The sequence below is a fragment of the Lepidochelys kempii genome, chromosome 2, assembly GCF_965140265.1.
Source record: "Lepidochelys kempii isolate rLepKem1 chromosome 2, rLepKem1.hap2, whole genome shotgun sequence".
Lineage (NCBI taxonomy): Eukaryota > Metazoa > Chordata > Testudines > Cheloniidae > Lepidochelys > Lepidochelys kempii.
In genome coordinates this window covers 25,274,072-25,298,962 of record NC_133257.1, presented here as the reverse complement: position 1 = coordinate 25,298,962, position 24,891 = coordinate 25,274,072, and the positions used below count along the sequence as shown (strand labels likewise).

Here is a 24,891-nt window from a genome sequence, read left to right as displayed (position 1 = left end):
TCTTGGTTTTGTTTTTCAATTTTCATAGCGTTTGTATAGCTGGGATTACTGGGAAATGTCACAAGGGAAGAAATGGAGTAACTGGTGAGGAAAAGGGAATGCAATCCCTGAAAAGGTTTTTTTTATTTTCCTGCAACAGCCCGGCAGGCTCCCACTTACATGAAACTTGCTTTAAGATGCATTTGCCAATGACAAATTCAGGCAATGGCGTGCCAGCACGGTGGCTCACAGTTTGAAAGAGAGCTGTTCCAGAGGGTGCTTAAGGAATATTTAGCAATACTGACTTGCCCAAAAGATTATCTCAGTGGGGCATTGTTGTTCCTTTGAAATAACAGAGTTCCCTTCTGGTACAGGGATATGCGGCGGCAGGTATCTCATGGTAAATTCTTATGTGAGCGATAACCAAGAGGGACACACCTAGAAGATAAAGGCTGTCTCTGGGAAGCCCACTCCGGAACAGAGGCAACAATGGAACACTTATTATTCTGTTCCTCTAATGTCTGTATTTGGGATTTGTTGGCTTCGGAACTCAGAGTCCCTGTGGACATCAGGGGACTCAGCATCCACTTCAATAAGAAGTGAGAGATATTTGCTGCATATTTCCTTTGAGACTGTGGCAGTTAATAACATAGTACTTTTATCTCCCCCCTTCCCCCATGGCAGTGTGAGTATATTCAGCCTCTGTTCAAGCACAGAACGACACACCTGTAATTATTCAGATTGCGGTTATCTGTGCAATTGTTCAGTCTCTGGCAATGATGGAGAAAAAAACGACTGAGTTCAGCAGAATGGTGGGGGGCATGGGGGAGCCAATGGTAACTGATTGATCTTCTAGTTGATCTTCTAGTTTTCAGGACTAAGTCTGAGGCGGAGATGGTTTCTTTTTGTGTCTGTGACTTGTTCTGATTGTGACTGTAACTTTTGGTTTTTGTTTTGAAGATTTTATTCAACAACCATGAACTGAAAGAAAGAGTGGGTGAAGGGTGCTGCCTGGGTGGTCTTGAGACACCCGGGTGGGTGTTTGTGCAGCTACATATATGGTGCTGGTGTAGTTGGGTGGGTGGGTGGGTGCCTAGGGGGTACTGGGGCAGCTGAGTGTATCTGGCGGGAGGTTACTGCAGTTGGATGTGTAAGGGCAGGGAGTACTTGGGGATTGCTGGAGCTGTTAGGTGTGATGGGAGCTGCCTAGGAAGGTACTCTTCCCAACTTTTGTCCTGTCACTGCCTCCCTGTTCCCACCAGGCTGCTGCTCTGTGGTGGATGTAAACCACAGGACGAGGAGACAGGGAGATGATCTGGCTGCTTGTTTGTCAGGTTCTACAGTAGCCCCTGGTTAGCTGGAAGGAGCAACTGTAAGTCAATCCCTGTGGGCTGCTTATTGCCCAGCTGGGTCAATGAGAATCCAGCTGTGCTGCCGGCAGGTGTGATTTGGGGGCACCAAGCGTGAATGTAATTTGGCACTGTTGAGTATCACACTGTGTAACTAAAGGGACCTCAACCACATATTATGTATGACATGCTTAACCTTAGACAGTGTTCCTTGCCAGTAAACAAGATCTCAAGATTTATTTTATTTTTTAATGCAGAGCCAAAGAATTGTAAAAAAAAAAAAAGTTGTCGAATTTTTGCTTTTTTAATATTCATTTCTCATAATGTTGTAGTTCCAGGCTTTATTGTACCAATATACATCTAACTTTTACAAAATGCTATTAGAACTCATTAAGAACATACTAACCATGAGATTTTTTGATGACTTTTCTTCTGTTGGCAATCTGGACAGCAAATCTAAATATCCAGTGGCAGTTTAGAACTTGTGGAGAAGTATTGACATCTGTTTCTATTTGTGACCAGTAGGTTTACATTTTAAAACCCTGTAGTGACAGCATAAGGGATGGGGGAGGAAGAAAAAAATTGACTTTGTCTCTGAAAATTATTTGAATCTACTCTGGGACCACACATACTAAAATACCTTAACGGTAATCATAGTCATATAGTTACTGAATGGTGTCACTACCAGGCAGAGTAAAGCTTGTTTGGGTACCTTACTAGTTAATTTAAATATAAACTTTTAATGGATTTTATGGCTAGCAAGTACAATTATGATCATTTTGTCTGACCTGCAGCATAACACAGGCTGTATAATTTCACCCAATAGTTCCTCCATCAAACCCATAACTTTTAGAAAGATATCCAATCTTGATCTCACTTCAAATGACAGAGAATTCAAATGATAGGTCAGCTGTTTAAATAGTTATTTCATTAACAAAACAAAACAAACAAAAATCCTTGTGCTTTTTTTCTAGTGTGAATTAATCTAAGTTTAGCCTCCAGTCATTGGACATTGTTATGCCTTGGACTGCTAAATTAAGAGCCCTCTATAATCAAAAGTCTTTCCCCCATACATGGTGTCAAGTACCAGGGGGTAGCCGTGTTAGTCTGTATCCACAGAAACAACAAGGAGTCCGGTGGCACTTTAAAGACTAACAATTTATTTGAGCATAAACTCAAATAAATCTGTTAGTCTCTAAGGTGCCACCAGACTCCTTGTTGTTTTTCCCCATACAGGCACTCATGGACCATGATCAAGTCACCTTTTAAGATTCTCTTTGTTAAGCTAAATAGATTGAGCTTCTTTAGTGTCTCACTGGCAAGGTAAAAAGAAAAGGAGTACTTGTGGCACCTTAGAGACTAACCAATTTATTTGAGCATAAGCTTTCGTGAGCTACAGCTCACTTCATCGTATCCGATGAAGTGAGCTGTAGCTCACGAAAGCTTATGCTCAAATAAATTGGTTAGTCTCTAAGGTGCCACAAGTACTCCTTTTCTTTTTGCGGATACAGACTAACATGGCTGCTACTCCAAAAACTATCAATTTTGTATAAAAAGCTTGTAGTTTTCTCCGTAATTCTTGTACGTAATTTCCAGTACTCCCGTTATGAAATATTCCATTTGACCCAGTCAAAGGCCTTGAACTCAGGCTCTGCACCTCTGAAGATTGACCCTAAGGCTTTTGACTGGGTCAAATGGAATTTTTTTTTAAAAAAAAGGTGCCTAAAAGCCAACTTTCCAACACTCTGATACTGGGGCTGGCCAGGAGCTAAGTGCTGCTATGATTAGGGCCAGCGACCCAGGGAAGATCACCACGGTGCTTTGCGGTCTGTCCCTGTGATCTCCAGCTCTCATAATACCCCTCCTGCTACTTATGCCTGGGGAGATTCAATGAGTGGCTGTTGTCAAGCTCCTACCCTAACTTTAAACTGAGGATTCCTCCGTACTGAGGGAGTCCTCAAATGCCCATAAGGACGGACTTAAGATCCTTTTGCTGTACAGCGCAAAGGGGTTTTCCAGGATTGAGGGTCTGGCTCCTATCTATTTACATATAATGATACAACCTTTCAAAGCCTTTCCTGTGGGGTAAATTAATGTACTGCAATGGAACATAGTCACGTTGCGATGCAGCATCACAATGTGGTGATGTTACACTTACTGTGAAAACTGTTGTGGATCCCCTAACACCTGACCAAACATTACAGGGGCAAAACTCTGAATCCAGGCACTGGGAATTTTGCTTGCATGGAGACTAAAGACTCATGCCATTAATGTCCTGTAGACTCAGCCTAAAAAAGAAGGAAGTTTCCCATGAGATGTGCATGATCCTGTAGAAATCAGGACAGGTGGTGAATATAAAATCTCCTCTGCATTAAGGATTAGCCCCAATTTCAGCCACTGGTGTAGTTGCAAACCCCTAGTGCATACAAGGAAAGCTGTGATTTGCACCCAAAATGGCCAGTAAGGGAAAGTGACATCAGAAGGAACTGAAGTAACTCTTAACCCAACCGTACAGATTACACGTAGTACATAGCTATCATCATCAAAGTTGTTAACCAGCAATGAAACTTTTGTGGTCTCGGAGGAAGAAAAGATTAATAGGTTGCAGTGTGACTTTTTTTTTTTTTTTTACTAACCATGTTTAGTCAGCAGATGCATCTGTAAGATTCAGAAAAGCTTGAGCTCTCTCCTCAGTTTTGATGGGGCTGAGATAGATGCTTTCCCTCTAGCAGAAAATGTAGGTCTTTTTTCCACCCCCAGGACAGCATTCAAGGCAACAGTGGAAGCCAGATAGCCACATATTTGTTAAAATTTCTGAAAGCCTCAGCCAGATAGCTATCTAGCTTTGGAGCTTTGCCTTTAACCCCTCTCTCCTCCACCACTCCGCCCACCCACCTCCTTTAGATTTGTAGCTGCTTCTCATATATCTTGTTTTTACTCTTTGCGTTCTATGCTTTCCATATCTCATCCTTTAATAACCTAGGGGGTCAAAGCCCTCACACACAGGTCTGTTTTGCACAGATTAGGCAACATAAAGCAGCCATAAAGCTGTTCAAGTGGGGCAACTGGGGTTTCCCTTTGTTTACAGCAGCTTGCATGAAGGAGGCATAGCGAGTGCTATACCACCTGTTCCTGACCCCTCTGGCTTAGGGGGTGTATTGGGAGAAAGAGAGGGTCTGGCACAGTATTTTGTGTTGGAATTACCTTAAAATATTGATTTATTTTAAGTATACTGGTCTATTATAGCTTGCAATATTAGGCAAAAGTTTGTTTAGTTTACCCAAATCTGTAATTTTCCTTATGTTTTGTTTTTAATCTTTAATGGGGCACCATTTAACTATATTTTCCTGGTGAATTTATACTACATATACTAGAAACTTACCAGACTTGATTTTCTTAAAAAAGCTTTATTTTAGGAATCACAGGGTTAGATTTTTTGTTTTTTTCCATTGACAAAAAATAAACACTTTACTCAAATTACTTTTTTCACTTCCAAGTGTAACAGAATAGATTTTTCTTAAACCTCTTATGCAACTATGACTTTTTTAAGTGTCTCACATATTTGGTCTCTTATCTTTCTCACACCAGCTGTTATGCTAATTGGCTTCTCCCTAATTATTGTTTTGGCTTCTTCCCAAAGGACACTCCCGCAGATATCCCCTTTATCATGTATTTCAAAATATAATAACAGGAATTTCCATAACACCAGAATTGACCAATAGTCCAGCCAGTTCCAGTATCTTCTCACTGGGAGAGGCCAATGGTAGATGTAACCCTGGAAAGGATAGAACTTTGCCAATAAAGAATGTACTTGCTCTTTACTATTCTATATGATTGGGCTAAATTTCTTCGTGAACACAGCTGGTCACTGCCAGAGGAAAAGACTTGATGTGAAGCAACCAAATATGAAACGATCATAGATAGTGAGGATTTACCACAAACTACTACAGAGGTATTTAATAATTCATTATAGTCTGCTTTCTTTCCTTGGTGCTGATCCTTTGCCCATTGAAGTCACTGACAAGGCTCCCATGGATTTCAAAGGTGCAGGATCAGAGCTTGAATGTAACCTAGTATCTTTTCTTATTTTTACTTTCAATTTCATTTTAAATGAGCTGCCAGCAATAAAACATAGAGTCCAAGATCAGTTCAGGCAGGGGGAGCCAATGGCAGAAAGTCTGCCTCCATGGGAAATGCACTAAATCAGTGTCGAGAAGGAGTGCAGACATGGGCAATGACAGTGAGTAGGGCATGGGAAAACTCTTCTGTGAAGAAAGACTGGGATTATTTGTCTCATAAAGACAACAAATAAGAAGGGATATGATGTTTTATAAAAAATGAATGGCATAGACGAGATAGATTAGAAATTCCTCTCTGCCCTGCCTCAGGATATAAGAACAAGGAGCCATGGAATATAATTGTGTGGTGGCAAATTCAAATGTGATAAAAGGATATACTTTCCACAAAACACAAATTACTGAAGCCAAGAGTTTAGTAGGATTCAAAAAGGATTAGACATTTATATGGATAATAAGAATACCTAGTTAGAACAACAAATCTTAAAAATAAACAAGAGTTTTGGGAGGGATATATAAACCCTGATGCTTCAGGCCCCAACCCACCATGTAGCTATTGGTGGGTGGGAAGAAACTTTCTTTTGGGGCAGGTCTTCCCATAATTCCCTACTGAAGGTTTTCTTGTACCTTCTCCTAAAGCATCTGATACCACCAACTGTCCATTATGGGTTACTGGACCCTTGTTCTGATCCAGAATGGCAATTCAAATATTCGTCAGCCTAAGTCCCACTGAGCCAGGAGCCCTGCCTGTGCGGACTCACTGCAGGAAGCACATGGTGTGGAAGGGGATGCTGAATGCTCCGAGGTCAGACTCAGGAAAGTTGAAGCTGTATAAGCTTCTTGCCCTGGAGACAGTCTGCTCAGAGAGAGGAGGCATGCTCCCCCAGAGTCCTGACTGGCTTCGTATGGAGTAGTTCCAGAGCATCGCCGAGCTCTCCTACATGTTGCAGGACAGACACTCTAATGCTGGCAAGCTCTCCAGCAATAGAGCTCTGTAAGGGTAAACCTGGGGTCATAAGCGACCTTCAGTTTGCCAGGTTTGGGGGTTAACCAAAGACTGGAAAGGTTCATAAAAAGGAAATTTCATAAAAAGGTTTGATCTCATTAGATTTCTGTCCCAATTTCAGACCAAAGAGGCATGGATATATCTGCCTGTGCCTCAGATGCAAACTCTTACTTTTGATTTGGAGGTATATGATCTGTCAGAAAGTATTAACACATTCTTAATGACAACACAAATCAGAGGGGACAACTGGGCAATGAGCAAGGGGGAAAGGGACCACTGTGTCAGTGTGAATACACAATAATTTCCTTCTCCCTGGAAAATCTGAGAATATAGCCTTTTAAATACAGCTGGGGAGATCTCTGTCTTAGAGGCAGGCAGAGTTACCTCAGCAGCTGGCTGATACTGTGGAATCCACTCCCAGAAGACTAGAATCACTGCAAATCTCACCACCTTCTGGTTGAAACTTGAAACCCATTTCTTTTACCCACAGTAGCAAACCAAACACCAATACACATCACAAAAATGAGCAAAAGCCAGTCTGACTGGGACTACAGGTGGATAGAGAGGAAGACAGAGATCCTTTATTGTGGTTATTTCTTGGACACGCCAATATCACATCGAGGAGCATGTTATAAAGGTTTCAGAGTAACAGCCATGTTAGTCTGTCTTTGAAAAAAGGAGTACTTGTGGCACCTTAGAGACTAACCAATTTATTTGAGCATGAGCTTTCGTGAGCTACAGCTCACTTCATTGGATGCAAGTGAGCTGTAGCTCACGAAAGCTCATGCTCAAATAAATTGGTTAGTCTCTAAGGTGCCACAAGTACTCCTTTTCTTTTTGCATGTTATAAAGGTGTCCCTGGGGAAATATATTTTCAGTTACACTTGGCATTTCAATAATGCTTCTGAAGTTAGTAATTTCTTTGCAGATGGAATTTTCTATGCCATTTTCCCTAAATAGGTGCTTTATTAAACTGCCACAGGACTTGTGGAATTGCAAAAATATCATTATTTAATCTATACCTTTGGCGCAACACATTTAGGGTGAAATTCACCCCTGTGCAGAGAACCAGTGCAAGACATGCACAGACTTAAGTTCTCAAAATAGAGGTGAATGAGACTTAAGTGCTACCCAGCTTTGTGCTGACCCTCTGTACTGGGGTGAATGTCACCTTACAGGACATTTTAATCTTGACACAACTTCCTCTTGCAAATGCCTTTTTAAAAGAAAACAAATTATTTAGTGCAGTCAGCAACCTGCAAATGGAACAGGTAAGAAACATTTAACACATTAATACTGTGAAATGTATTTAGGAAATAATTTAACTGCAACTGGTATTTCTGCAGCTATGACTGTTGGCAGTCATCTTGCTGAACGTGGCATCTATTCAATGTCCCTCCATAGTGTTCTTGGCCTCCCTGCTTAGGCTGCAAACCGGTGATGCTAATTGTGGACGTTATGATATGGGCAGCATACTCAGAAGTCACTAAAGAGCAAACAACCATCACCCACCTGGGCTGGAGGCAGATCAGTGTCCTGGGAATGAAACCCTCTGTGTCCAATTAAAAACTGCCCAAGCTTTGCTCCTTTAAATTAATAATGCTTATATATAAGCAATTATCCAGTAATACCAAGTATGACTACAAAGCTAAACACAGCAAAAATAAATAGCAATGATTGCTTCAAACTGTGATTCAGATATTAAATCACAGGCCCATTTCTAAATATAAGGCTTTGCTTGATAACTACAAATTATATCTGTTTTGGTACCCTTGGTGGGTCTGTACCGTCCTGCCAACATTTCATCATTCAATAATTCTTAGTATCATTCTTCATTACCACACTATAAATGCCTAGATAGAAAAGTAATATACCAATGATGTTCCATGGAAGAGAAGATCTATCCTCTGCGAAATATAAAATGTTAACACAGCACATGCTAAGTGGTCAATATTTCCAAATGTGAATCTGCTTCAGCATTCTTGAATAGTGAACCACAAAATCTAAAACCAGTTCCATGTTACTTTTTAATCATTTAAGAGAGATGAGCCCTTCATCAAACAGTGTGTACATTGAACTGTGTCACTGCTAATTTAGTCCAACGCCAGGCTTTTTCTGATTACACCAAAGCTCAGAGAAGGGAAATGTAAGAACAAAAGGGGGGGAGGGAACACACAACATCCTGTTGGAACAGTACTCACTGTTTTCTCAGGGAAAAACAAGTACACGCAATGTTTGGACAACAAAATGTGCTCTGTTGGTTGGTTGTTTTTTAAATCCTGTATCATAGTATACAACTGAATTATATTTCAAGTTCTGAAGAAGTGCAACAGGAAATAAAAATGGAGCACCTACAGAGTTAGCTATGTGACAGTGAAAAAGAAACACTAGAAAGCAAAAATACATGTGTTTTTATGTTAGTGAGGCTCTGGACTTTATTTACAAGTAAAGAACACTAGAATGTCTGTTTTAAATTAATCTTTGCCTGGCAATGTAAACCAGTGGGTAGAATGAAGATTGTAGTATTTCTAGGATTTAAATTTATGTTAGGGAACTCTGATCACTTCTAAATGCTCAGATCTGTTTACTATTTAAAGGTAATAAACATTGATATGCAAACTAGACACCATTAACTTGGGTTTGAATAGAGACTGGGAGTGGCTGGGCCATACAAACGGAGTTTACTAAAATAAGACTGGAGATCTACATTACACACTTCATCTCTTTACAAAGGAAAAAGGACTGTAAGCTGTCTAAAATCCTACCTGTCACATGAGCCCACAACACTGGTACCCCTAACTCACCCAGCAATATCATCAATCTATACAGCTATACACTGAGCGCGGCAGAAGAGTGTGTCCTATCTCGGGGACTCTCTTTCTGCCCTGCCACCCCCCCCAAACATGACACAGTTCTGTGATGATCTGGAAGCCTACTTTCTCCATCTCCGACTCAAAGAATACTTTCAAGATAACAATGAACAGCACACTGATACACAGATACCCTCCAACCAACAGCACAAGAAGAAGAACTCCACGTGGACTCCTCCTGAGGGTCGAAATGATAGTCTGGACCTATACATAGAATGCTTCCGCCAACGTGCACAGGCAGAAATTGTGGAAAAACAACATCGCTTGCCTCATAATCTAAGTCATGCAGAACGCAATGCCATCCACAACCTCAGAAACAACCCTGACATTATAATCAAAGAGGCTGATAAAGGAGCTGCTGTTGTCATCATGAACAGGTCTGACTACCAAAAGGAGGCTGCCAGACAACTCTCCAATACCAAATTCTATAGGCCACTCTCCTCAGATCCCACTGAGGAATACACTAAGAAACTGTACCATCTACTCAGGACACTCCGTACACTAACACAGGAACAAATCAACATACCCTTAGAGCCCCGACCAGGATTATTCTATCTACTACCCAAGATCCACAAACCCGGAAACCCTGGACGCCCCATCATCTCGGGCATTGGCACTCTCACTGAAGGACTGTCCAAATATGTGGACTCTCTACTCAGACCCTACGCCACTACCACTCCCAGCGATCTCCGTGACACCACCGATTTTCTGAGAAAACTACAATGCATTGGTGATCTTCCAGAAAACACCATCCTAGCCACCATGGATATAGAGGCTCTCTACACAAACATCCCACACACAGATGGAATACAAGCTGTCAGGAACAGTGTCCCTTATGATGCCACAGCACAACTGGTTGCTGAGCTCTGTAACTTTATCCTCACACACAATTATTTCAAATTTGGTGACAATATACACCTCCAAACCAGTGACACTGCTATGGGCACCCGCACGGCCCCACAATATGCCACCATTTTTATGGCTGACCTGGAACAACGCTTCCTCAGCTCTCGTCCACTCACGCCCCTTCTCTACCTACGTCACATTGAAGACATCTTCATTATCTGGACCCATGGGAAGGAAACCCTGGAAGAATTCCATCACAATTTCAACAGCTTTCACCCCACCATCAACCTCAGCCTGGACCAATCTACACGGGAGGTCCACTTCCTAGACACCACCTTGCAAATAAGTGACGGTCACGTTAACATCACCCTATACCGAAAACCCACCGACCGCTATGCCTACCGTCATGCCTCCAGCTTCCACCCCGGACACACCACACGATCCACTGTCTACAGCCAAGCGCTGAGGTACAACCGCATTTGCTTCACCCCTTAGACAGAGACCAATGCCTACAAGATCTTCACCAAGCATTCTCAAAACTATGATACCCACACGAGGAAATAAGGAAACAGATCAACAGAGCCAGATGTGTACCCAGAAGCCTCTTGCTGCAAGACAACCCCAAGAAAGAAACCAACAGAACTCTATCGGCCACCACATACAGTCCTCAGCTAAAACCTCTCCAACACATCATCAGTGATCTACAACCGATCCTGGACAACAATCCCTCACTTTCACAGGCCTTGGGAGGCAGGCCAGTCCTCGCCCACAGATAACCCACCAACCTGAAGCATATTCTCACCTGAAGCAACTCCACACCGCACCATAGTAACTCTAACTCAGGAACCAATCCTGCAACAAACCTTGATGCCAACTCTGCCCACATATCTACACCAGTGACACCATCACAGGACCTAACCAGATCGGCTACACCATCACCAGTTCATTCACATGCACGTCCACCAATGTAATATACGCCATCATGTGCCAGCAATGCCCCTCTGCTATGTACATCGGCCAAACTGGACCGTCCCTATGTAAAAGGATAAATGGACACAAATCAGATATTAGGAATGGCAATATATAAAAAACCTGTAGGAGAACACTTCAGCCTCGCTGGACATACAATAGCATCCTGCAGCAAAAAAACTTCAGGACCAGACTTCAGAGAGAAACTGCTGAGCTTCAGTTCATTTGCAAATTTGACACCATCAGCTCAGGATTAAACAAAGACTGTGAATGGCTAGCCAACTACAAAAGCAGTTTCTCCTCCCTTGGTGTTCACACCTCAACTGCTAGAAGAGGGCCTCATCCTCCCTGATTGAACTAACCTCGTTATCCCTAGCCTGATTCTTGCTTGCATATTTATACCTGCCTCTGGAAGTTTCCACTACATGCATCCGACAAAACGGGTATTCACCCACAAAAGCTCATGCTCCAATATGTCTGTTAGTCTATAAGGTGCCACAGGACTCTTTGCAGCTTTTACAGATCCGGACTAACACGGCTAGCCCTCTAATGCTGTACACATATTGAATCTATTTCCCCATGTTAAGTATCCTCACACCTTCTTGTCAATTGTCTAAATGGGCCATCTTGATTATCACTACAAAAGTTTTTTTCTTCTGCTGATAATAGCTCATCTTAATTAATTAGCTTCTTACAGTTTCTATGGCAACTTCCACCTTCTCTCTGTGTGTGTGTGTGTATATATATATATATATATATATATCTTCTTACTATATGTTCCATTCTATGCATCCGATGAAGTGGGCTGTAGCCCACAAAAGCTTATACTCTAATAAATTTGTTAGTCTCCAAGGTGCCACAAGTACTCCTGTTCTTTTTATTGATTTTAATGGTGTTTTGTTTCTCTACGTTCATTTTTTGTTATCAACCCTATAAGATTTTCAGAAATAATCTGTTCTTCAATTTTCATTATTGCTAGCTGCGATGCAAAGAAAATATTCTTATATTGCTCAGACTTTGCAGAAAACAATTATTCAATTGGTTCCCAGGAAATCCCTTTGAAACAGACAATAGCAACCCCTTACTCAGTTCAAAATTATATTTGCTTAGCCACTACATGTTTCTCAGTCATCTTCACATCTTTTTCCAGCCAGCACTCTATCCCAAGAGTACTCTCTCTTAGCTTTCTCTCAGGGTCATGCTACAAGTGCCTTTCTGGATGTCCTTGACTTTGTGCTCCAATTCTGGTGTTTCTGTCTGCTTCTCCCTCACACACATTCGCAACTCCATTAAAACAATAGCCAGCCTCCAGCATTGTCATTCAGCCTCAATGAAACTGCTACCCTGCACAGAACTCAGCTCCTGAACAGCCTTACATGTGGCCTGTGTTTTAGGTAATGGCTCCTATTGCTTCAGTTATTTTCCTCTAAAAGGAGCATAACTGCTTCTTACACTTATCCTGAATGAAGGACAGCTAGCATGCTCACTGCTTCAGCGAGGTTGCACCCCACCACCAGCATTATAAACTCCCAGCCCCCCCCCCCCCAGCTCCGCCCATGCCCCTTGTCTCAGTGCAATCCAAAATGGTGATGCCGTGGGGAGATAGGTCTGGAAGGGACCTCCTGTTTCATCGAGTCTAGTCCCCTGCTATCACAGGCAACCTGTCTGAATAATCCCATTCATAAATTTATCAAGCTCCATCTTAAAATTAGTTCAGTTGTATGCCCCCACTACACCTATCAGAAGGTTGTTGCAGAACCCCACTCCTCTGATCATTGGAAAGCTCCTAATTTCCAGCCTAAATTTATTCATGGCTAGTTTATACTCATTTGTTCTAGTTCCAGCATTGTCCTTTAGATTAAATAGCTCTTCTCCCTCCCTTGTGTTTAACACCCTCCCCCCCCCTCACCCCAGCAAATGTGTTTATAGAGAGCAATCATATCCCCTCTGAACCTTCATTTTGCTAAACTAAATAAGCCAAGATCTTTTAGTCTCTTCTGGTAAAATAAGATCTCCATTCCCCATATCATCCTGGATGATCTTCTCTGCACCTGTTCCAAATTAAATACACCTTTCTTGGACATGGGTGACTGGAATTGTACCAGTGTTCTAGATGAGTTCTCACTAATGCCCTGTGCAATGGCATTAATATCTCTACTGGATATATCTAACTTGATAAGTCCTAGGTTCACATTTGTCTTTTTCACAGCCACATCCTATTGGTGGACTATAATCTTCCTATGATCAACTAATTCATTCAGGTTTTTCTCCTCCTCTGTTATTTCAAATTGATGGGCCCCATTTTAAAGCAGAAATACTTGTTATTAGTCCCTAGATACTTGTTATGCCCTATCTGACCCATCCCAAACAAGAAGAAAAAAATAATTTTAAATGACAAATGAAACAAGCTTAACTATTGACATCATGCTTTTCTCTCAGGACAAAACCCAGATGACACCTATGGGCACCTCCCACTGTTTTTTTCCTCCCCATATTTTATCTTTAAATTTCAAGCTTTCCTATAGAGACCAGAAACCTTCTATCATGGTATTTCTGTGAGGATGCTACATTCCAAGGTAGCTGCATTTGCCATGTGATTTTCCAGTCACACACTACTCTGATAGGAGTTCCCCTCTTTGGGAAGCTTTTAGCTGGTATGGAATCCATTGCTCCACATCCACAGTTCCAGCTAACCTAGTGAGGAGGACTTTAAACTAGGTTCACTGGGGGAAGGTGACCAAAGCCCTGAGGTAAGTGGGGAAGTGGGATACCGGGAGGAGGCACGAGCAGGAGCGCATGAGAGGGGAGGGCTCCTACCTCATACTGAGAAAGAGGGGTGATCAGCAGGTTACCTCAAGTGCCTATATACAAATGCACAAAGCCTGGGAAACAAGCAGGGAGAACTGGAAGTCCTGGCACAGTCAAGGAATTATGATGTGATTGGAATAACAGAGACTTGGTGGGATAACTCACCTGTTCAGGAAGGACAGGAAGGGCAGAAAAGGTGGGGGAGTTGCACTGTATGTAAGAGATCAGTATGACTGCTCAGAGCTCAAGTATGAAACTACAGAAAAACCTGAGAGTCTCTGGATTAAATTTAGAAGTGTGAGCAACAAGGGTGATGTCGTAGTGGGAGTCTACTATAGATCACCAGACCAGGGGGATGAGGTGGACGAGGCTTTCTTCCGGCAACTCGCAGAAGTTACTAGATCGCAGGCCCTGGTTCTAATGGGAGACTTCAATCACCCTGATATCTGCTGGGAGAGCAAATCAGCAGTGCACAGGCAATCCAGGAAGTTTTTGGAAAACGTAGGGGACAATTTCCTGGTGCAAGTGCTGGAGGAACCAAGTAGGGGCAGAGCTCTTCTTGACCTGCTGCTCACAAACCGGGAAGAATTAGTAGGAGAAGCAAAAGTGGATGGGAACCTGGGAGGCAGTGACCATGAAATGGTTGAGTTCAGGATCCTAACACAAGGAAGAAAGGAGAGCAGCAGAATACAGACCCTGGATTTCAGAAAAGCAGACTTTGACTCCCTCAGGGAACTGATGGGCAGGATCCCCTGGGGAGAATAACATGAGGGGGAAAGGAGTCCAGGAGAGCTGGCTGTATTTTAAAGAATCCTTATCGAGGTTACAGGGACAAACCATCCCGATGTGTAGAAAGAATAGTAAATATGGCAGGCGACCAGCTTGGCTTAACAGTGAAATCCTTGTTGCTCTTAAATACATAAAAGAAGCTTACAAGAAGTGGAAGATTGGACAAATGACCAGGGATGAGTATAAAAATATCGCTCGGGCTTGCAGGAGTGAAATCAGGAAGGCCAAATCACACCTGGAGTTGCAGCTAGCAAGAGATGTTAACAGTAACAAGAAGGGTTTCTTCAGGTATGTTAGCAACAAGAAGAAAGTCAAGGGAAGTGTGGGCCCCTTACTGAATGAGGGAGGCAACCTAGTGACAGAGGATGTGGAAAAAGCTAATGTACTCAATGCTTTTTTTGCTTCTGTCTTCACGAACAAGGTCAGCTCCCAGACTGCTGCACTGGGCAGCACAGCATGGGGAGAAGGTGACCAGCCCTCTGTGGAGAAAGAAGTGGTTCGGGACTATTTAGAAAAGCTGGACGAGCACAAGTCCATGGGGCCAGATGCGTTGCATCTGAGAGTGCTAAAGGAGTTGGCGGATGTGATTGCAGAGCCATTGGCCATTATCCTTGAAAATGCATGGCGATCGGGAGAGGTCCCAGATGACTGGAAAAAGGCTAATGTAGTGCCCATCTTTAAAAAAGGGAAGAAGGAGGATCCTGGGAACTACAGGCCAGTCAGCCTCACCTCACTCCCTGGAAAAATCATGGAGCAGGTCCTCAAGGAATCAATTCTGAAGCACTTAGAGGAAAGTGATCAGGAACAGTCAGCATGGATTCACCAAGGGAAAGTCATGCCTGACTAATCTAATTGCCTTCTATGATGAGATAACTGGCTCTGTGGATGAAGGGAAAGCGGTGGACGTGTTGTTCCTTTAGCAAAGCTTTTGACACGGTCTCCCACAGTATTCTTGCCAGCAAGTTAAAGAAGTATGGGCTGGATGAATGGACTATAAGGTGGATAGAAAGCTGGCGAGATTGTCAGGCTCAACAGGTAGTGATCAATGGCTCCATGTCTAGTTGGCAGCCGGTATCAAGTGGAGTGCCCCAGGGGTCGGTCCTGGGGCCGGTTTTGTTCAATATCTTCATAAATGATCTGGAGGATGGTGTGGATTGCACCCTCAACAAGTTTTCAGAGGACACTAAACTGGGAGGAGTGGTAGATACGCTGGAGGGTAGGGATAGGATACAGAGGGACCTAGACAAATTGGAGGATTGGGCCAAAAGAAATCTGATGAGGTTCAAAAAGGACAAGTGCAGAGTCCTGCACTTAGGACAGAAGAATCCCATGCACCGCTACAGAGTACGGGCCGAATGGCTTGGCAGCAGTTCGGCAGAAAAGGACGTAGGGGTTACAGTGGACAAGAAGTTGGATATGAGTCAACAGTGTGCCCTTGTTGCCAAGAAGACCAGTGGCATTTTGGGATGTATAAGTAGGAGCATTGCCAGCAGATTGAGGGACGTGATCGTTCCCCTCTATTCGACATTGGTGAGGCCTCATCTGGAGTACTGTGTCCAGTTTTGGGCCCCACACTACAAGAAGGATGTGGAAAAATTGGAAAACGTCCAGCGGAGGGCAAGAAAAATGATTAGGGGACTGGAACACATGACTTCTGAGGAGAGGCTGAGGGAACTGGGATTGTTTAGTCTGTGAAAGAGAAGAATGAGGGGGGATCTGATAGCTGCTTTCAATTACCTGAAAGGGGGTTCCAAAGAGGATGGCTCTAGACTGTTCTCAGTGGTAGCAGATGACAGAACGAGGAGTAATGGTCTCAAGTTGCAATGGGGGAGGTTTAGGTTGGATATTAGGAAAAACCTTTTCATTAGGAGGGTGGTGAAACACTGGAATGCGTTACCTAGGGAGGTGGTGGAATCTCCTTCCTTTGAAGTTTTTAAGGTCAGGCTTGACAAAGCCCTGGCTGGGATGATTTAATTGGGGATTGGTCCTGCTTTGAGCAGGGGGTTGGACTAGATGACCTCCTGAGGTCCCTTCCAACCCTGATATTCTATGATTCTATGTACCAGGAACACTTGCACTTCTGCAAATTATAGGAAGAGACTGGGAGAGCCATCTCTTTCTGGGCTCACTCATTCCTTTGAATAACCAATTCCCTGCTCTCCTGCTTAGGACAATATTACCTTTTAGCCTCCTGAGACATTTCACTCCATATTCTTTATGAAAATATGCTTAGGATACGTATATGACATAACTGAGATGTACTTTATGCAAGATGGCTCATGTGAGATATCACTGGAAAGGTTTCAGAGTAACAGCCGTGTTAGTCTGTTTTTGCAAAAAGAAAAGGAGTACTTGTGGCACCTTAGAGACTAACCAATTTATTTGAGCATGAGCTTTCGTGAGCTACAGCTCACTTCATCGGATGCTGAGCTGTAGCTCACGAAAGCTCATGCTCAAATAAATTGGTTAGTCTCTAAGGTGCCACAAGTCCTCCTTTTCATTGGAAAGGTTATGATTTACTGAATGTAATTATCTAACTTGTATGCCTGTATCATTTCTGTATCTGAAGTTAGGAATATCAACTATGTATCTGTATTTGAACTATACTACTTTGGGTAACGCCCACCGACGCCCACTTCTTTCAGGTGATGTGATAATTTATCTCCAGCGAACTTAGACATTTGCTATAATGAGCCATCACCAGCTCAAGTCCTTTCTGTTCTTGTGTCAGTACTGCCCCAAAATCATAAGTACGACTATCTACATCCAATATCAAAAGAGGATTTTAAATGTGGGTAGGCTGAGACAAGAGTCTTCTTCAACTCTGAAAATGCTAAATCATGTTCTGCTAACACACTGAAATGGTTTCCCTCTTTCACGCAACCTATACAATGGTCCTGCAATATTGCAAAACCTACAAATAAACTTTCTATAACAGCAGCAGCATCCTATACAAGTCTGCAAATCTGTGAGTGTCTGGGGAGCTGGCCAATTCTTCACAGCCTCAATTTTTCTTTTTGTCAGGGGAAATTGCCCCTCACTTATGTGCCCCCAAGGTAGATTACCAGTTTTGGAAACAACTCCCATTTCTTTAGCATTGGTTTCAGGTTGGCTGTATTAAGCTTATCACACCTCATTTATAAATATGTCAGTTCCTGTTCACAGGTTTTACCATGGACCAAAATATCGCCTAGGTATAACAGGCTGAAAGTGGCATGTTTTATTAATTCTCCTCGTTAGCTTCTCAACTGTGGCTGATGCATTATGCAGGCTGAAAGTCATCACTTTAAATTGCCATAGGCCGTGTCCTGCTGGGAAAGCAGTCTTTTCCCCATCCTTTGGATCCACTTCCACTTGCCAATACCTACTTTTAAGACCCAATGTGGAAAACCAGATTGAACCAGCTACAACATCCATCGTATCATCTATTCATGGTAATGGATATGAATCCTTTAATGTGACTTCATTTACTTTTCTATAGTCCACACAGAATCTTGTGCTGCCATCTTTTTTCTTAACCAGAACTATGGGTAAGACTGGAGTGCTGGCTGAAGGCTCTATTATGCCTTCCTTATGCATTTCCTCAGTGGCCTATAAAGCTTCTTCCCTCTTTGCTACTGATAAACAGTGAGGTGGCTGTTTAATGGGTCAGTTTACCCAGGTATTAATCTTGTGCTGGACCAGGGCAGTACAACCTATATCTTTGTTGGACTGGTAGAACAACTCTGATTCCTAATCAGAAAGTCTCTTAGCCCGATCTGTTGCTCGTCATTTGATTGTACAGCACTGCACTGGAACAAGTCCAGTCAAGACTCTTGGGAGCTCACCTGCTCTCCTTTCCTGCTTTTAGTTTTCTTCTATTCCAGCATTTACTAGATCTGCCAGTTCACATTTTGCTGCTATGGTTCCCTTCTTTACTATTTGATGCTTGTCAGAAATATTCAGCAAATGAACATGGATCACTCCAAAAGGGAGTATTTCTTCACACAACACACAGTCAACCTGTGGAACTCTTGGCTAGGGGATGTTGTGAAGGCCAAGACTACAACAGGGTTCAAAAAAGAACTAGATAAATTCATGGAGGATGGGTCCATCAATGGCTATTAGCCAGGATAGGCAGGGATGGTGTCCCTAGCCTCTATTTGGCAGAAGCTGGGAATGGGCGACAGGGGATGGATCACTTGATGGTTACCTGTTCTGTTCATTCCCTCTGGGGCACCTGGCATTGTCCACTGCCGGAAGACAGGATACTGAGTAGATGGACCATTGGTCTGACCCAGTAGGCCATTCTTATGTTCTTGCTGCAAATTGCTACAAACTCTCAGTGTTTCTCCTTGGAAACTGGATCCCACTCCTGAAATCAGTGTTGTCCTTTAGACCCAAACAGCTAGCCAATATTTGAGGTCCTGCTGGTTGTTTCCATTAGGAGGAGATATTGATAATGGAGTCAGCTATTTCTTTGATGCAATCCTGCTTATTTACAAAAACTGTACAAAGTCCTGCTTACCTGAACACAGTAGAAATAAAACAACAGAAAGCAGTTTTTTTGTTGGATATTCCAAGCCTCTTTTTTCAGCATTCTACCCCAAAAGTTCTCTGTTTTAACTTTCTCTCAGTGTTATGCTACAAATGTTTCTTTAGCTGTCCTTGGCTTTTTGCTGCATTCTTTGTCTGTTTTTGTGGTGTTTCTGGCTGCTTCTCTCACATACATTCACAGAACCATAAAAATGTTTTCTGTGTGTTTGCATTCAGCACTCTGGTCACATAGCTCAGTTTCTGACCAGCCTTGCATGTGTCCTGTATTTTGGGTGGTGGCTACTATTGTTTTCAGCTATATTACTCTAAAAGGAGCTTAACTGCTTCTTGCATTTATCCTGAATGAAGTGTGGCTGTTACACCCACTAGCGTCAATGGAGTTTCATCCACCCCCGCATAACACTATATTTCTCCTAGAGCACTCCACAGGGTTTGCTATAAATGGGCAAGAACTGGTTGAAAAAATGGCAAATCTATTTGGCGAAAATTGTAAAGATTGATAATTTCCCCCAGTTTTATTTTTGGCCATTGATTTCCATCTTGGAGGAATACAAATAATCCAAGGAAGGTTACTAGACTAGTCTTCAAATGCTGATGAAAATGTGTGCAATGACTTGTTTGTAACAGTAGCTACTGGAGTGAGTGAACACTAACCCCTTTCCATGTGTCAGGGCAGTAACTTTTTGTAATCACCATGTCTGGTGACTGGAACCAGGGAATAAAATTCAGTCTCTTATCAGCACACCTGTGTCACCCCTGTACTGCACTGTTCTTATTAAAATAATTATCAAGTGTGTGGATATACCTTGTGCTGTGCTTGGTTCTTCTCACAACAATGAGGTAACCAAATATTATTACAAGAAACTGTACTGTGATCTCTTTGACATTCCCAGTTTGGCTGGCTGGCTATTCCTATACTCTCGTTTATAGCATTAGCCACCTTTGAGGAAAAGGTGAATTCCTACACTATCAATGTGGTGCACACAGCTGTAACAGGATCACTGGCATTTTTAGGAGTCAGCCTGCCACTGACTATTAGGGACACAAATAGCGCGTGTGAGGGGAGATAAAATTATCCCCTCATTCCACTTGTCTTTTTTCCTCTTTTTTAAACTAGTAGTGGTGTCATGTGTGTCTCTGGCACAGCTACAAATAGCTACCCAATTCAGGAACTAGCTAACACCCCTGCTCATACAACTTTCCAAATTAAGGGGCATTCAACAGCATATAGAACATTTGAAAACGGAATTATTCTGATATTCCCGAGACTATGTCGCTTTTGCATTTTCATAACCAGGATTGTAGAGAGAGCAGCAAGTGTGTTGGTAGGAATTCACTGTCATGATGATGGTGGTAACAAAATCGGCGCAAATGTGGCCATGCAAAGTATTGTTCAGCTATGTTTGACTACACTGGGAGTGGGTATTAATAAAATTGAAAAGCTTTTCTCCAAAGCAATATATTGATGGATGATTAAAGATTTTGATTATAGTAATTTCTACTTCAATTTTTTCCTCTTTCTTTACCGTTATTTGTTGAGTCCTATCAATGTGATTAGCACGGTATCAAACCTGATCCCTACTTCAAGAACCTTACAAGTGAAATATGACGGTTTGGTGTAATTCTAAATAGATTACAGGGCGCTCCTTAAATCAAGGCACTGAAGCACAATGCATGGTATATCCACTGAGAGTTTTATTGATTCTGTCTGTCCTGCTATGCTATTTAGAAAGCACTGGCTAAACTCCAGTGCGTAACTTGTGCCAGGGCTTGCCAGGGCTGAGCCCAAGCACCTCTAGGCTTGGCAGTTCATAGGCCAGCACCTCTGGGCTTGCTGCATCAGCAAAAAAATTGCTTGAGCCCTGGCACCTCTTTCATTACAAATTAAGCACTGTGAAACTCCTCAGATCCTGCCCAAGCACTATACGGGGCTCACTATAAAATCCAGAACAGATTCTCTGAAAGCAACCTGTTCTTTGAGAATCTGGCTTTGCATGTTCAGCAATATCTCACATCCTGACTTGGAGCCAAATTCACATCCTAAACATTTTTACTGGGTAGCATGGACACAGAACCCTGCAAGAGTAGTGAGAATGTGGGCCTATGTTCAGACAAGCACAGCCACATACTCTGCCCCTTTGTAGGTTAGTCCTGCAATGCAAAGGAGTAATCTGTATGAGATGCTGGGAGATCAGGTTAGTATGTCTTTAAATATGTAGCCGGTGATGCTTGACTCGGGCCCCATCCTGGAATGCGTTTCATGGTTTATGCCTCTGTTCTACAAATTTTGTGGAGTCGGGCCTTTGCAGCAGGTGTCTATGTGCAACCAGAGGCCTAAATTTGGCCTTGGATACTAAAGCCTACATATTAAGACAGATATAATAGCCAGGACATTAGGTTTTGAAAAATGCCATGGGATCTTTAACTTCTAGCAGAAACGAGCAGACAAGACCTCAGATGAATTTGTCATTCAAAGACTGAGGTAGAAAGTAATCAGGTCCCTGAATAGTGTGAAACAGGAAATTGTAATAGTGGGGATGGGATATGACTGCAGCACAAGTAAGGATTTCAGCAGAAAAAGGGTCAAGAACAACTCTGGCAGTGTTCCAGAAATGATATGCAGACTTACACAGATGATGATATGGGAGGAAAAAATAAGGTTAAGTTCAAGGATGACTTCAAGATTTCTGCTCTTTGGAACAAAGTGAAGGTTTACATGAGGAGAGTGATAGCAAAGTCTGCAATGAGACTAAGAGCTTGTCTACTCTACCCACCAGATCGGAGGGCAGTGATCGATCCAGCAGGGGTCGATTTATCGCGTCTATACTAGACGCGATAAATCAACCACTGAGCACTCTCCCATTGACTCCGGTAGTCCACCAGAACAAGAAGAGCAAGCAGAGTCGATGGGAGAGTGTCAGCTGTTGACTTACCGCAGTGGAGACACCGTGGTAAGTAGATCTAAGTACGTCGACTTCAGCTATGCTATTCACATAGCTGAAGTTGCCTATCTTAGATTGATCCGATGTGATAGTGTAGATAAGCCCTAAGAGAACGTTCTACCTAGAAGGTGTTTGATGCATTCAGTAGTAGGAAGATCTGGGATAGCCAGGATCTGGCAGAATCAAAAGATACAAATATATTGGAGACAGAAGTATCCTAGAGTGAGTCCAGGCAGATGTAAAAATGTGTGTCATTCCATTTACTTCAGTGAATCATTAATTTGGTATATTATATCTAATGATTAAAGCAGAGACTGGGCATCAGGTCTGGATTCTTTTCGAAACCTGCCACCTACTGATTATGTGATCTTGGGCAAATCCCAATATCATTGTGCCTCATTCTATCCCTCTGTGAAAAATAGTACCTCTACCTCCACAGTCTTAATTAAATTAGTACTGGAGAATCAAATCTGACATTCTTGGACAAAATATGTTATATGAGTGCTCTTACTAACAGGTACAGCATTCAAGAATGACACTACTATAGTTTTATATATTTGCAGTCATTCAAACTTAGCTGGCATCCATTATGAATGTTTGGAAACCTGGTCACGGTATGACTTTACACTCTCATACTGTAACCATTGTGTTACAAAAGCTGCGTCCTCTGAAATGTACTAAATATTAGTACATCAGAGCAGTATTTTTGGGTCATTGTTTTCTTAGCATCCAATATAACTCTGGCCCCGCTCAGTTAGATGAAATTGCTGTCTGATGTAAGATGCTTCTAATCTCAATATAGGAATTTCTGTGGCTTTCTACATGTAGGTCAGTGCCACTAACTGTGAGCTCAGTCATGCTATTATGTTAGGGACAGTGCTCTGACCTTTTGTCACTATCTGCTGCTCTTTCCTTCCATACACCCAGTCGTCTCCCCCACATGCTATTCTCTCTCCCCAAACTCTGTTCCTCCTCACTCCACTCACACACACTATCCAGTCAATGTGTAAGGAAAATATTGCAATCCTAAATTTGCACAAGATTATTATACCTTAAACAGTGAGGGAAGAGAGATATTTGTGAAAGTTACAAAATAACCTTGACAGCATTCTGTTAACACAATTTTTTGAACAAAGGAAGCCAGTACTTTCTTTGCAACAGAAAGATATATATGTATTTAACTGTAACTGTTTTTTAAGCAGAGACATTAATGAAATGCTTCACCCCACAGAGCTCAGCTCAGTTTTTGTCTATCACTGATTTAATGGCAATGGCCATCATTCAGTTTAAATACACTTTGATTAGTAACTGAAAGGGTGTTTGTATAAATGATTAGTAATCAGATATCAGAAGGAAAAGATTTGTTTTGCAATCCAGAGGGACCCTATGTTTTATTTTGCAAAATTACCTTCCTCAAAAATGCCACCCTCAAAACAGTTCTATGGGGAACTACAAAGGAGGAGCTGTTTTGATCTTGCCTTATCATCTAGAGTAATCAACATTTCCCATTTGTAGAAGAGTGATGGGCAAAAAAATTTAACAGCTGCTTGAGGTTTTATCACTCTGGGGAAGGAAATTCACACATTTCCCCAGGAACAGCTTAGGTAGAGGTGTCTTTCATGGAAACATCATTTAGGCAGATTGGTTTAAGGAGGTCCATTATTTATACAAATTCAATACTCAACAGCTGTCTAATGTTGGTTAAATCAAAAGCCAAAATCTGTGTGTGTTTAACTCATAATTGGTTTATTTCCATAATATTGACATTATAGGGAAAAAGTTCATTTAAAACACAAGCCACTTTAATAGTGCTTGGACTGGATGCCAACTTTAACAATGCTATAAACTACAAAGATATGACAGGTTTCAGAGTAGCAGCGTGTTAGTCTGTATTCGCAAAAAGAAAAGGAGTACTTGTGGCACCTTAGAGACTAACCAATTTATTTGATCAAATAAATTGGTTAGTCGCTAAGGTGCCACAAGTACTTTTCTTTTTACAAAGATATGAAAAGGGAATTTATATTAAAAAGGATAGAACTGCCACTGCTATGTGTAATAGGATTAGTATAAGCTAATTACTCTTTCTGCATTAAATAATACTTCCTACCTAAGTTTCCATCTCAGGCATTTCATTACAATGTCTAAGTGTGGTATTTAAAACACCTGAAACTTGTCAGGTCAAAATCCCTGCTGTGTTAAATTTAAAAAACCTGTGTAATACTTCTATTTAGTCTCACTTTACCTGTAAATTTAGTTTAATAATACAACACTATTTTTAAGACGCTGTAACAATACTTGGAAAGAAAGAAAAAAGTATCCTACCGTACCAATTTGTATTTCTTATCCATGAGTTAATAGGAGTTTGGATCACTTTTCTTACAGTCACTGCAATAGCTCTTCCCTTGGAGTCAGAGTGAGAGTGAAGAGTGAATTGTGAGAGGTGCAGTGATCCTGGCTTGTTTTGTTTGTCCACTGTATCGTTTGCTTTTGAGATTGATCCAATGCAGATGAAGTCAGGGTGCCAGCTGTCCTTGGAGGACAATGGCTCAATTGGAAGATGCCTTTGGAACAAAGGAGCTGCTTCCAGGATTGATTTTACATGCACACGTGACCTTTGCCTCAAATGACTCTATGGAAAGTGTCATCACCCTAAAGATCTGCTTTTAAATGAATCACTCTGATGCCCATGAGTAAGGCCTTTTAACCACATACACATTCAAG

The 24,891-nt window shown here is 42.1% G+C and overlaps 1 protein-coding gene across 1 annotated transcript in view; it reads right to left on the bottom strand.

Moving 5' to 3' along the window:
* ENPP2 (ectonucleotide pyrophosphatase/phosphodiesterase 2) overlaps window positions 1–24,653 on the bottom strand; it is a 107,255-nt gene extending 82,602 nt beyond the window's left edge. The window contains exon 1 of the mRNA XM_073330256.1: window positions 24,498–24,653. Coding sequence (XP_073186357.1) covers window positions 24,498–24,518 — 21 coding nt within the window. The 5' untranslated portion in view covers window positions 24,519–24,653. The remainder of the gene's footprint in view (window positions 1–24,497) is intronic.
* Between the last annotated feature and the right edge of the window lie 238 nt (window positions 24,654–24,891).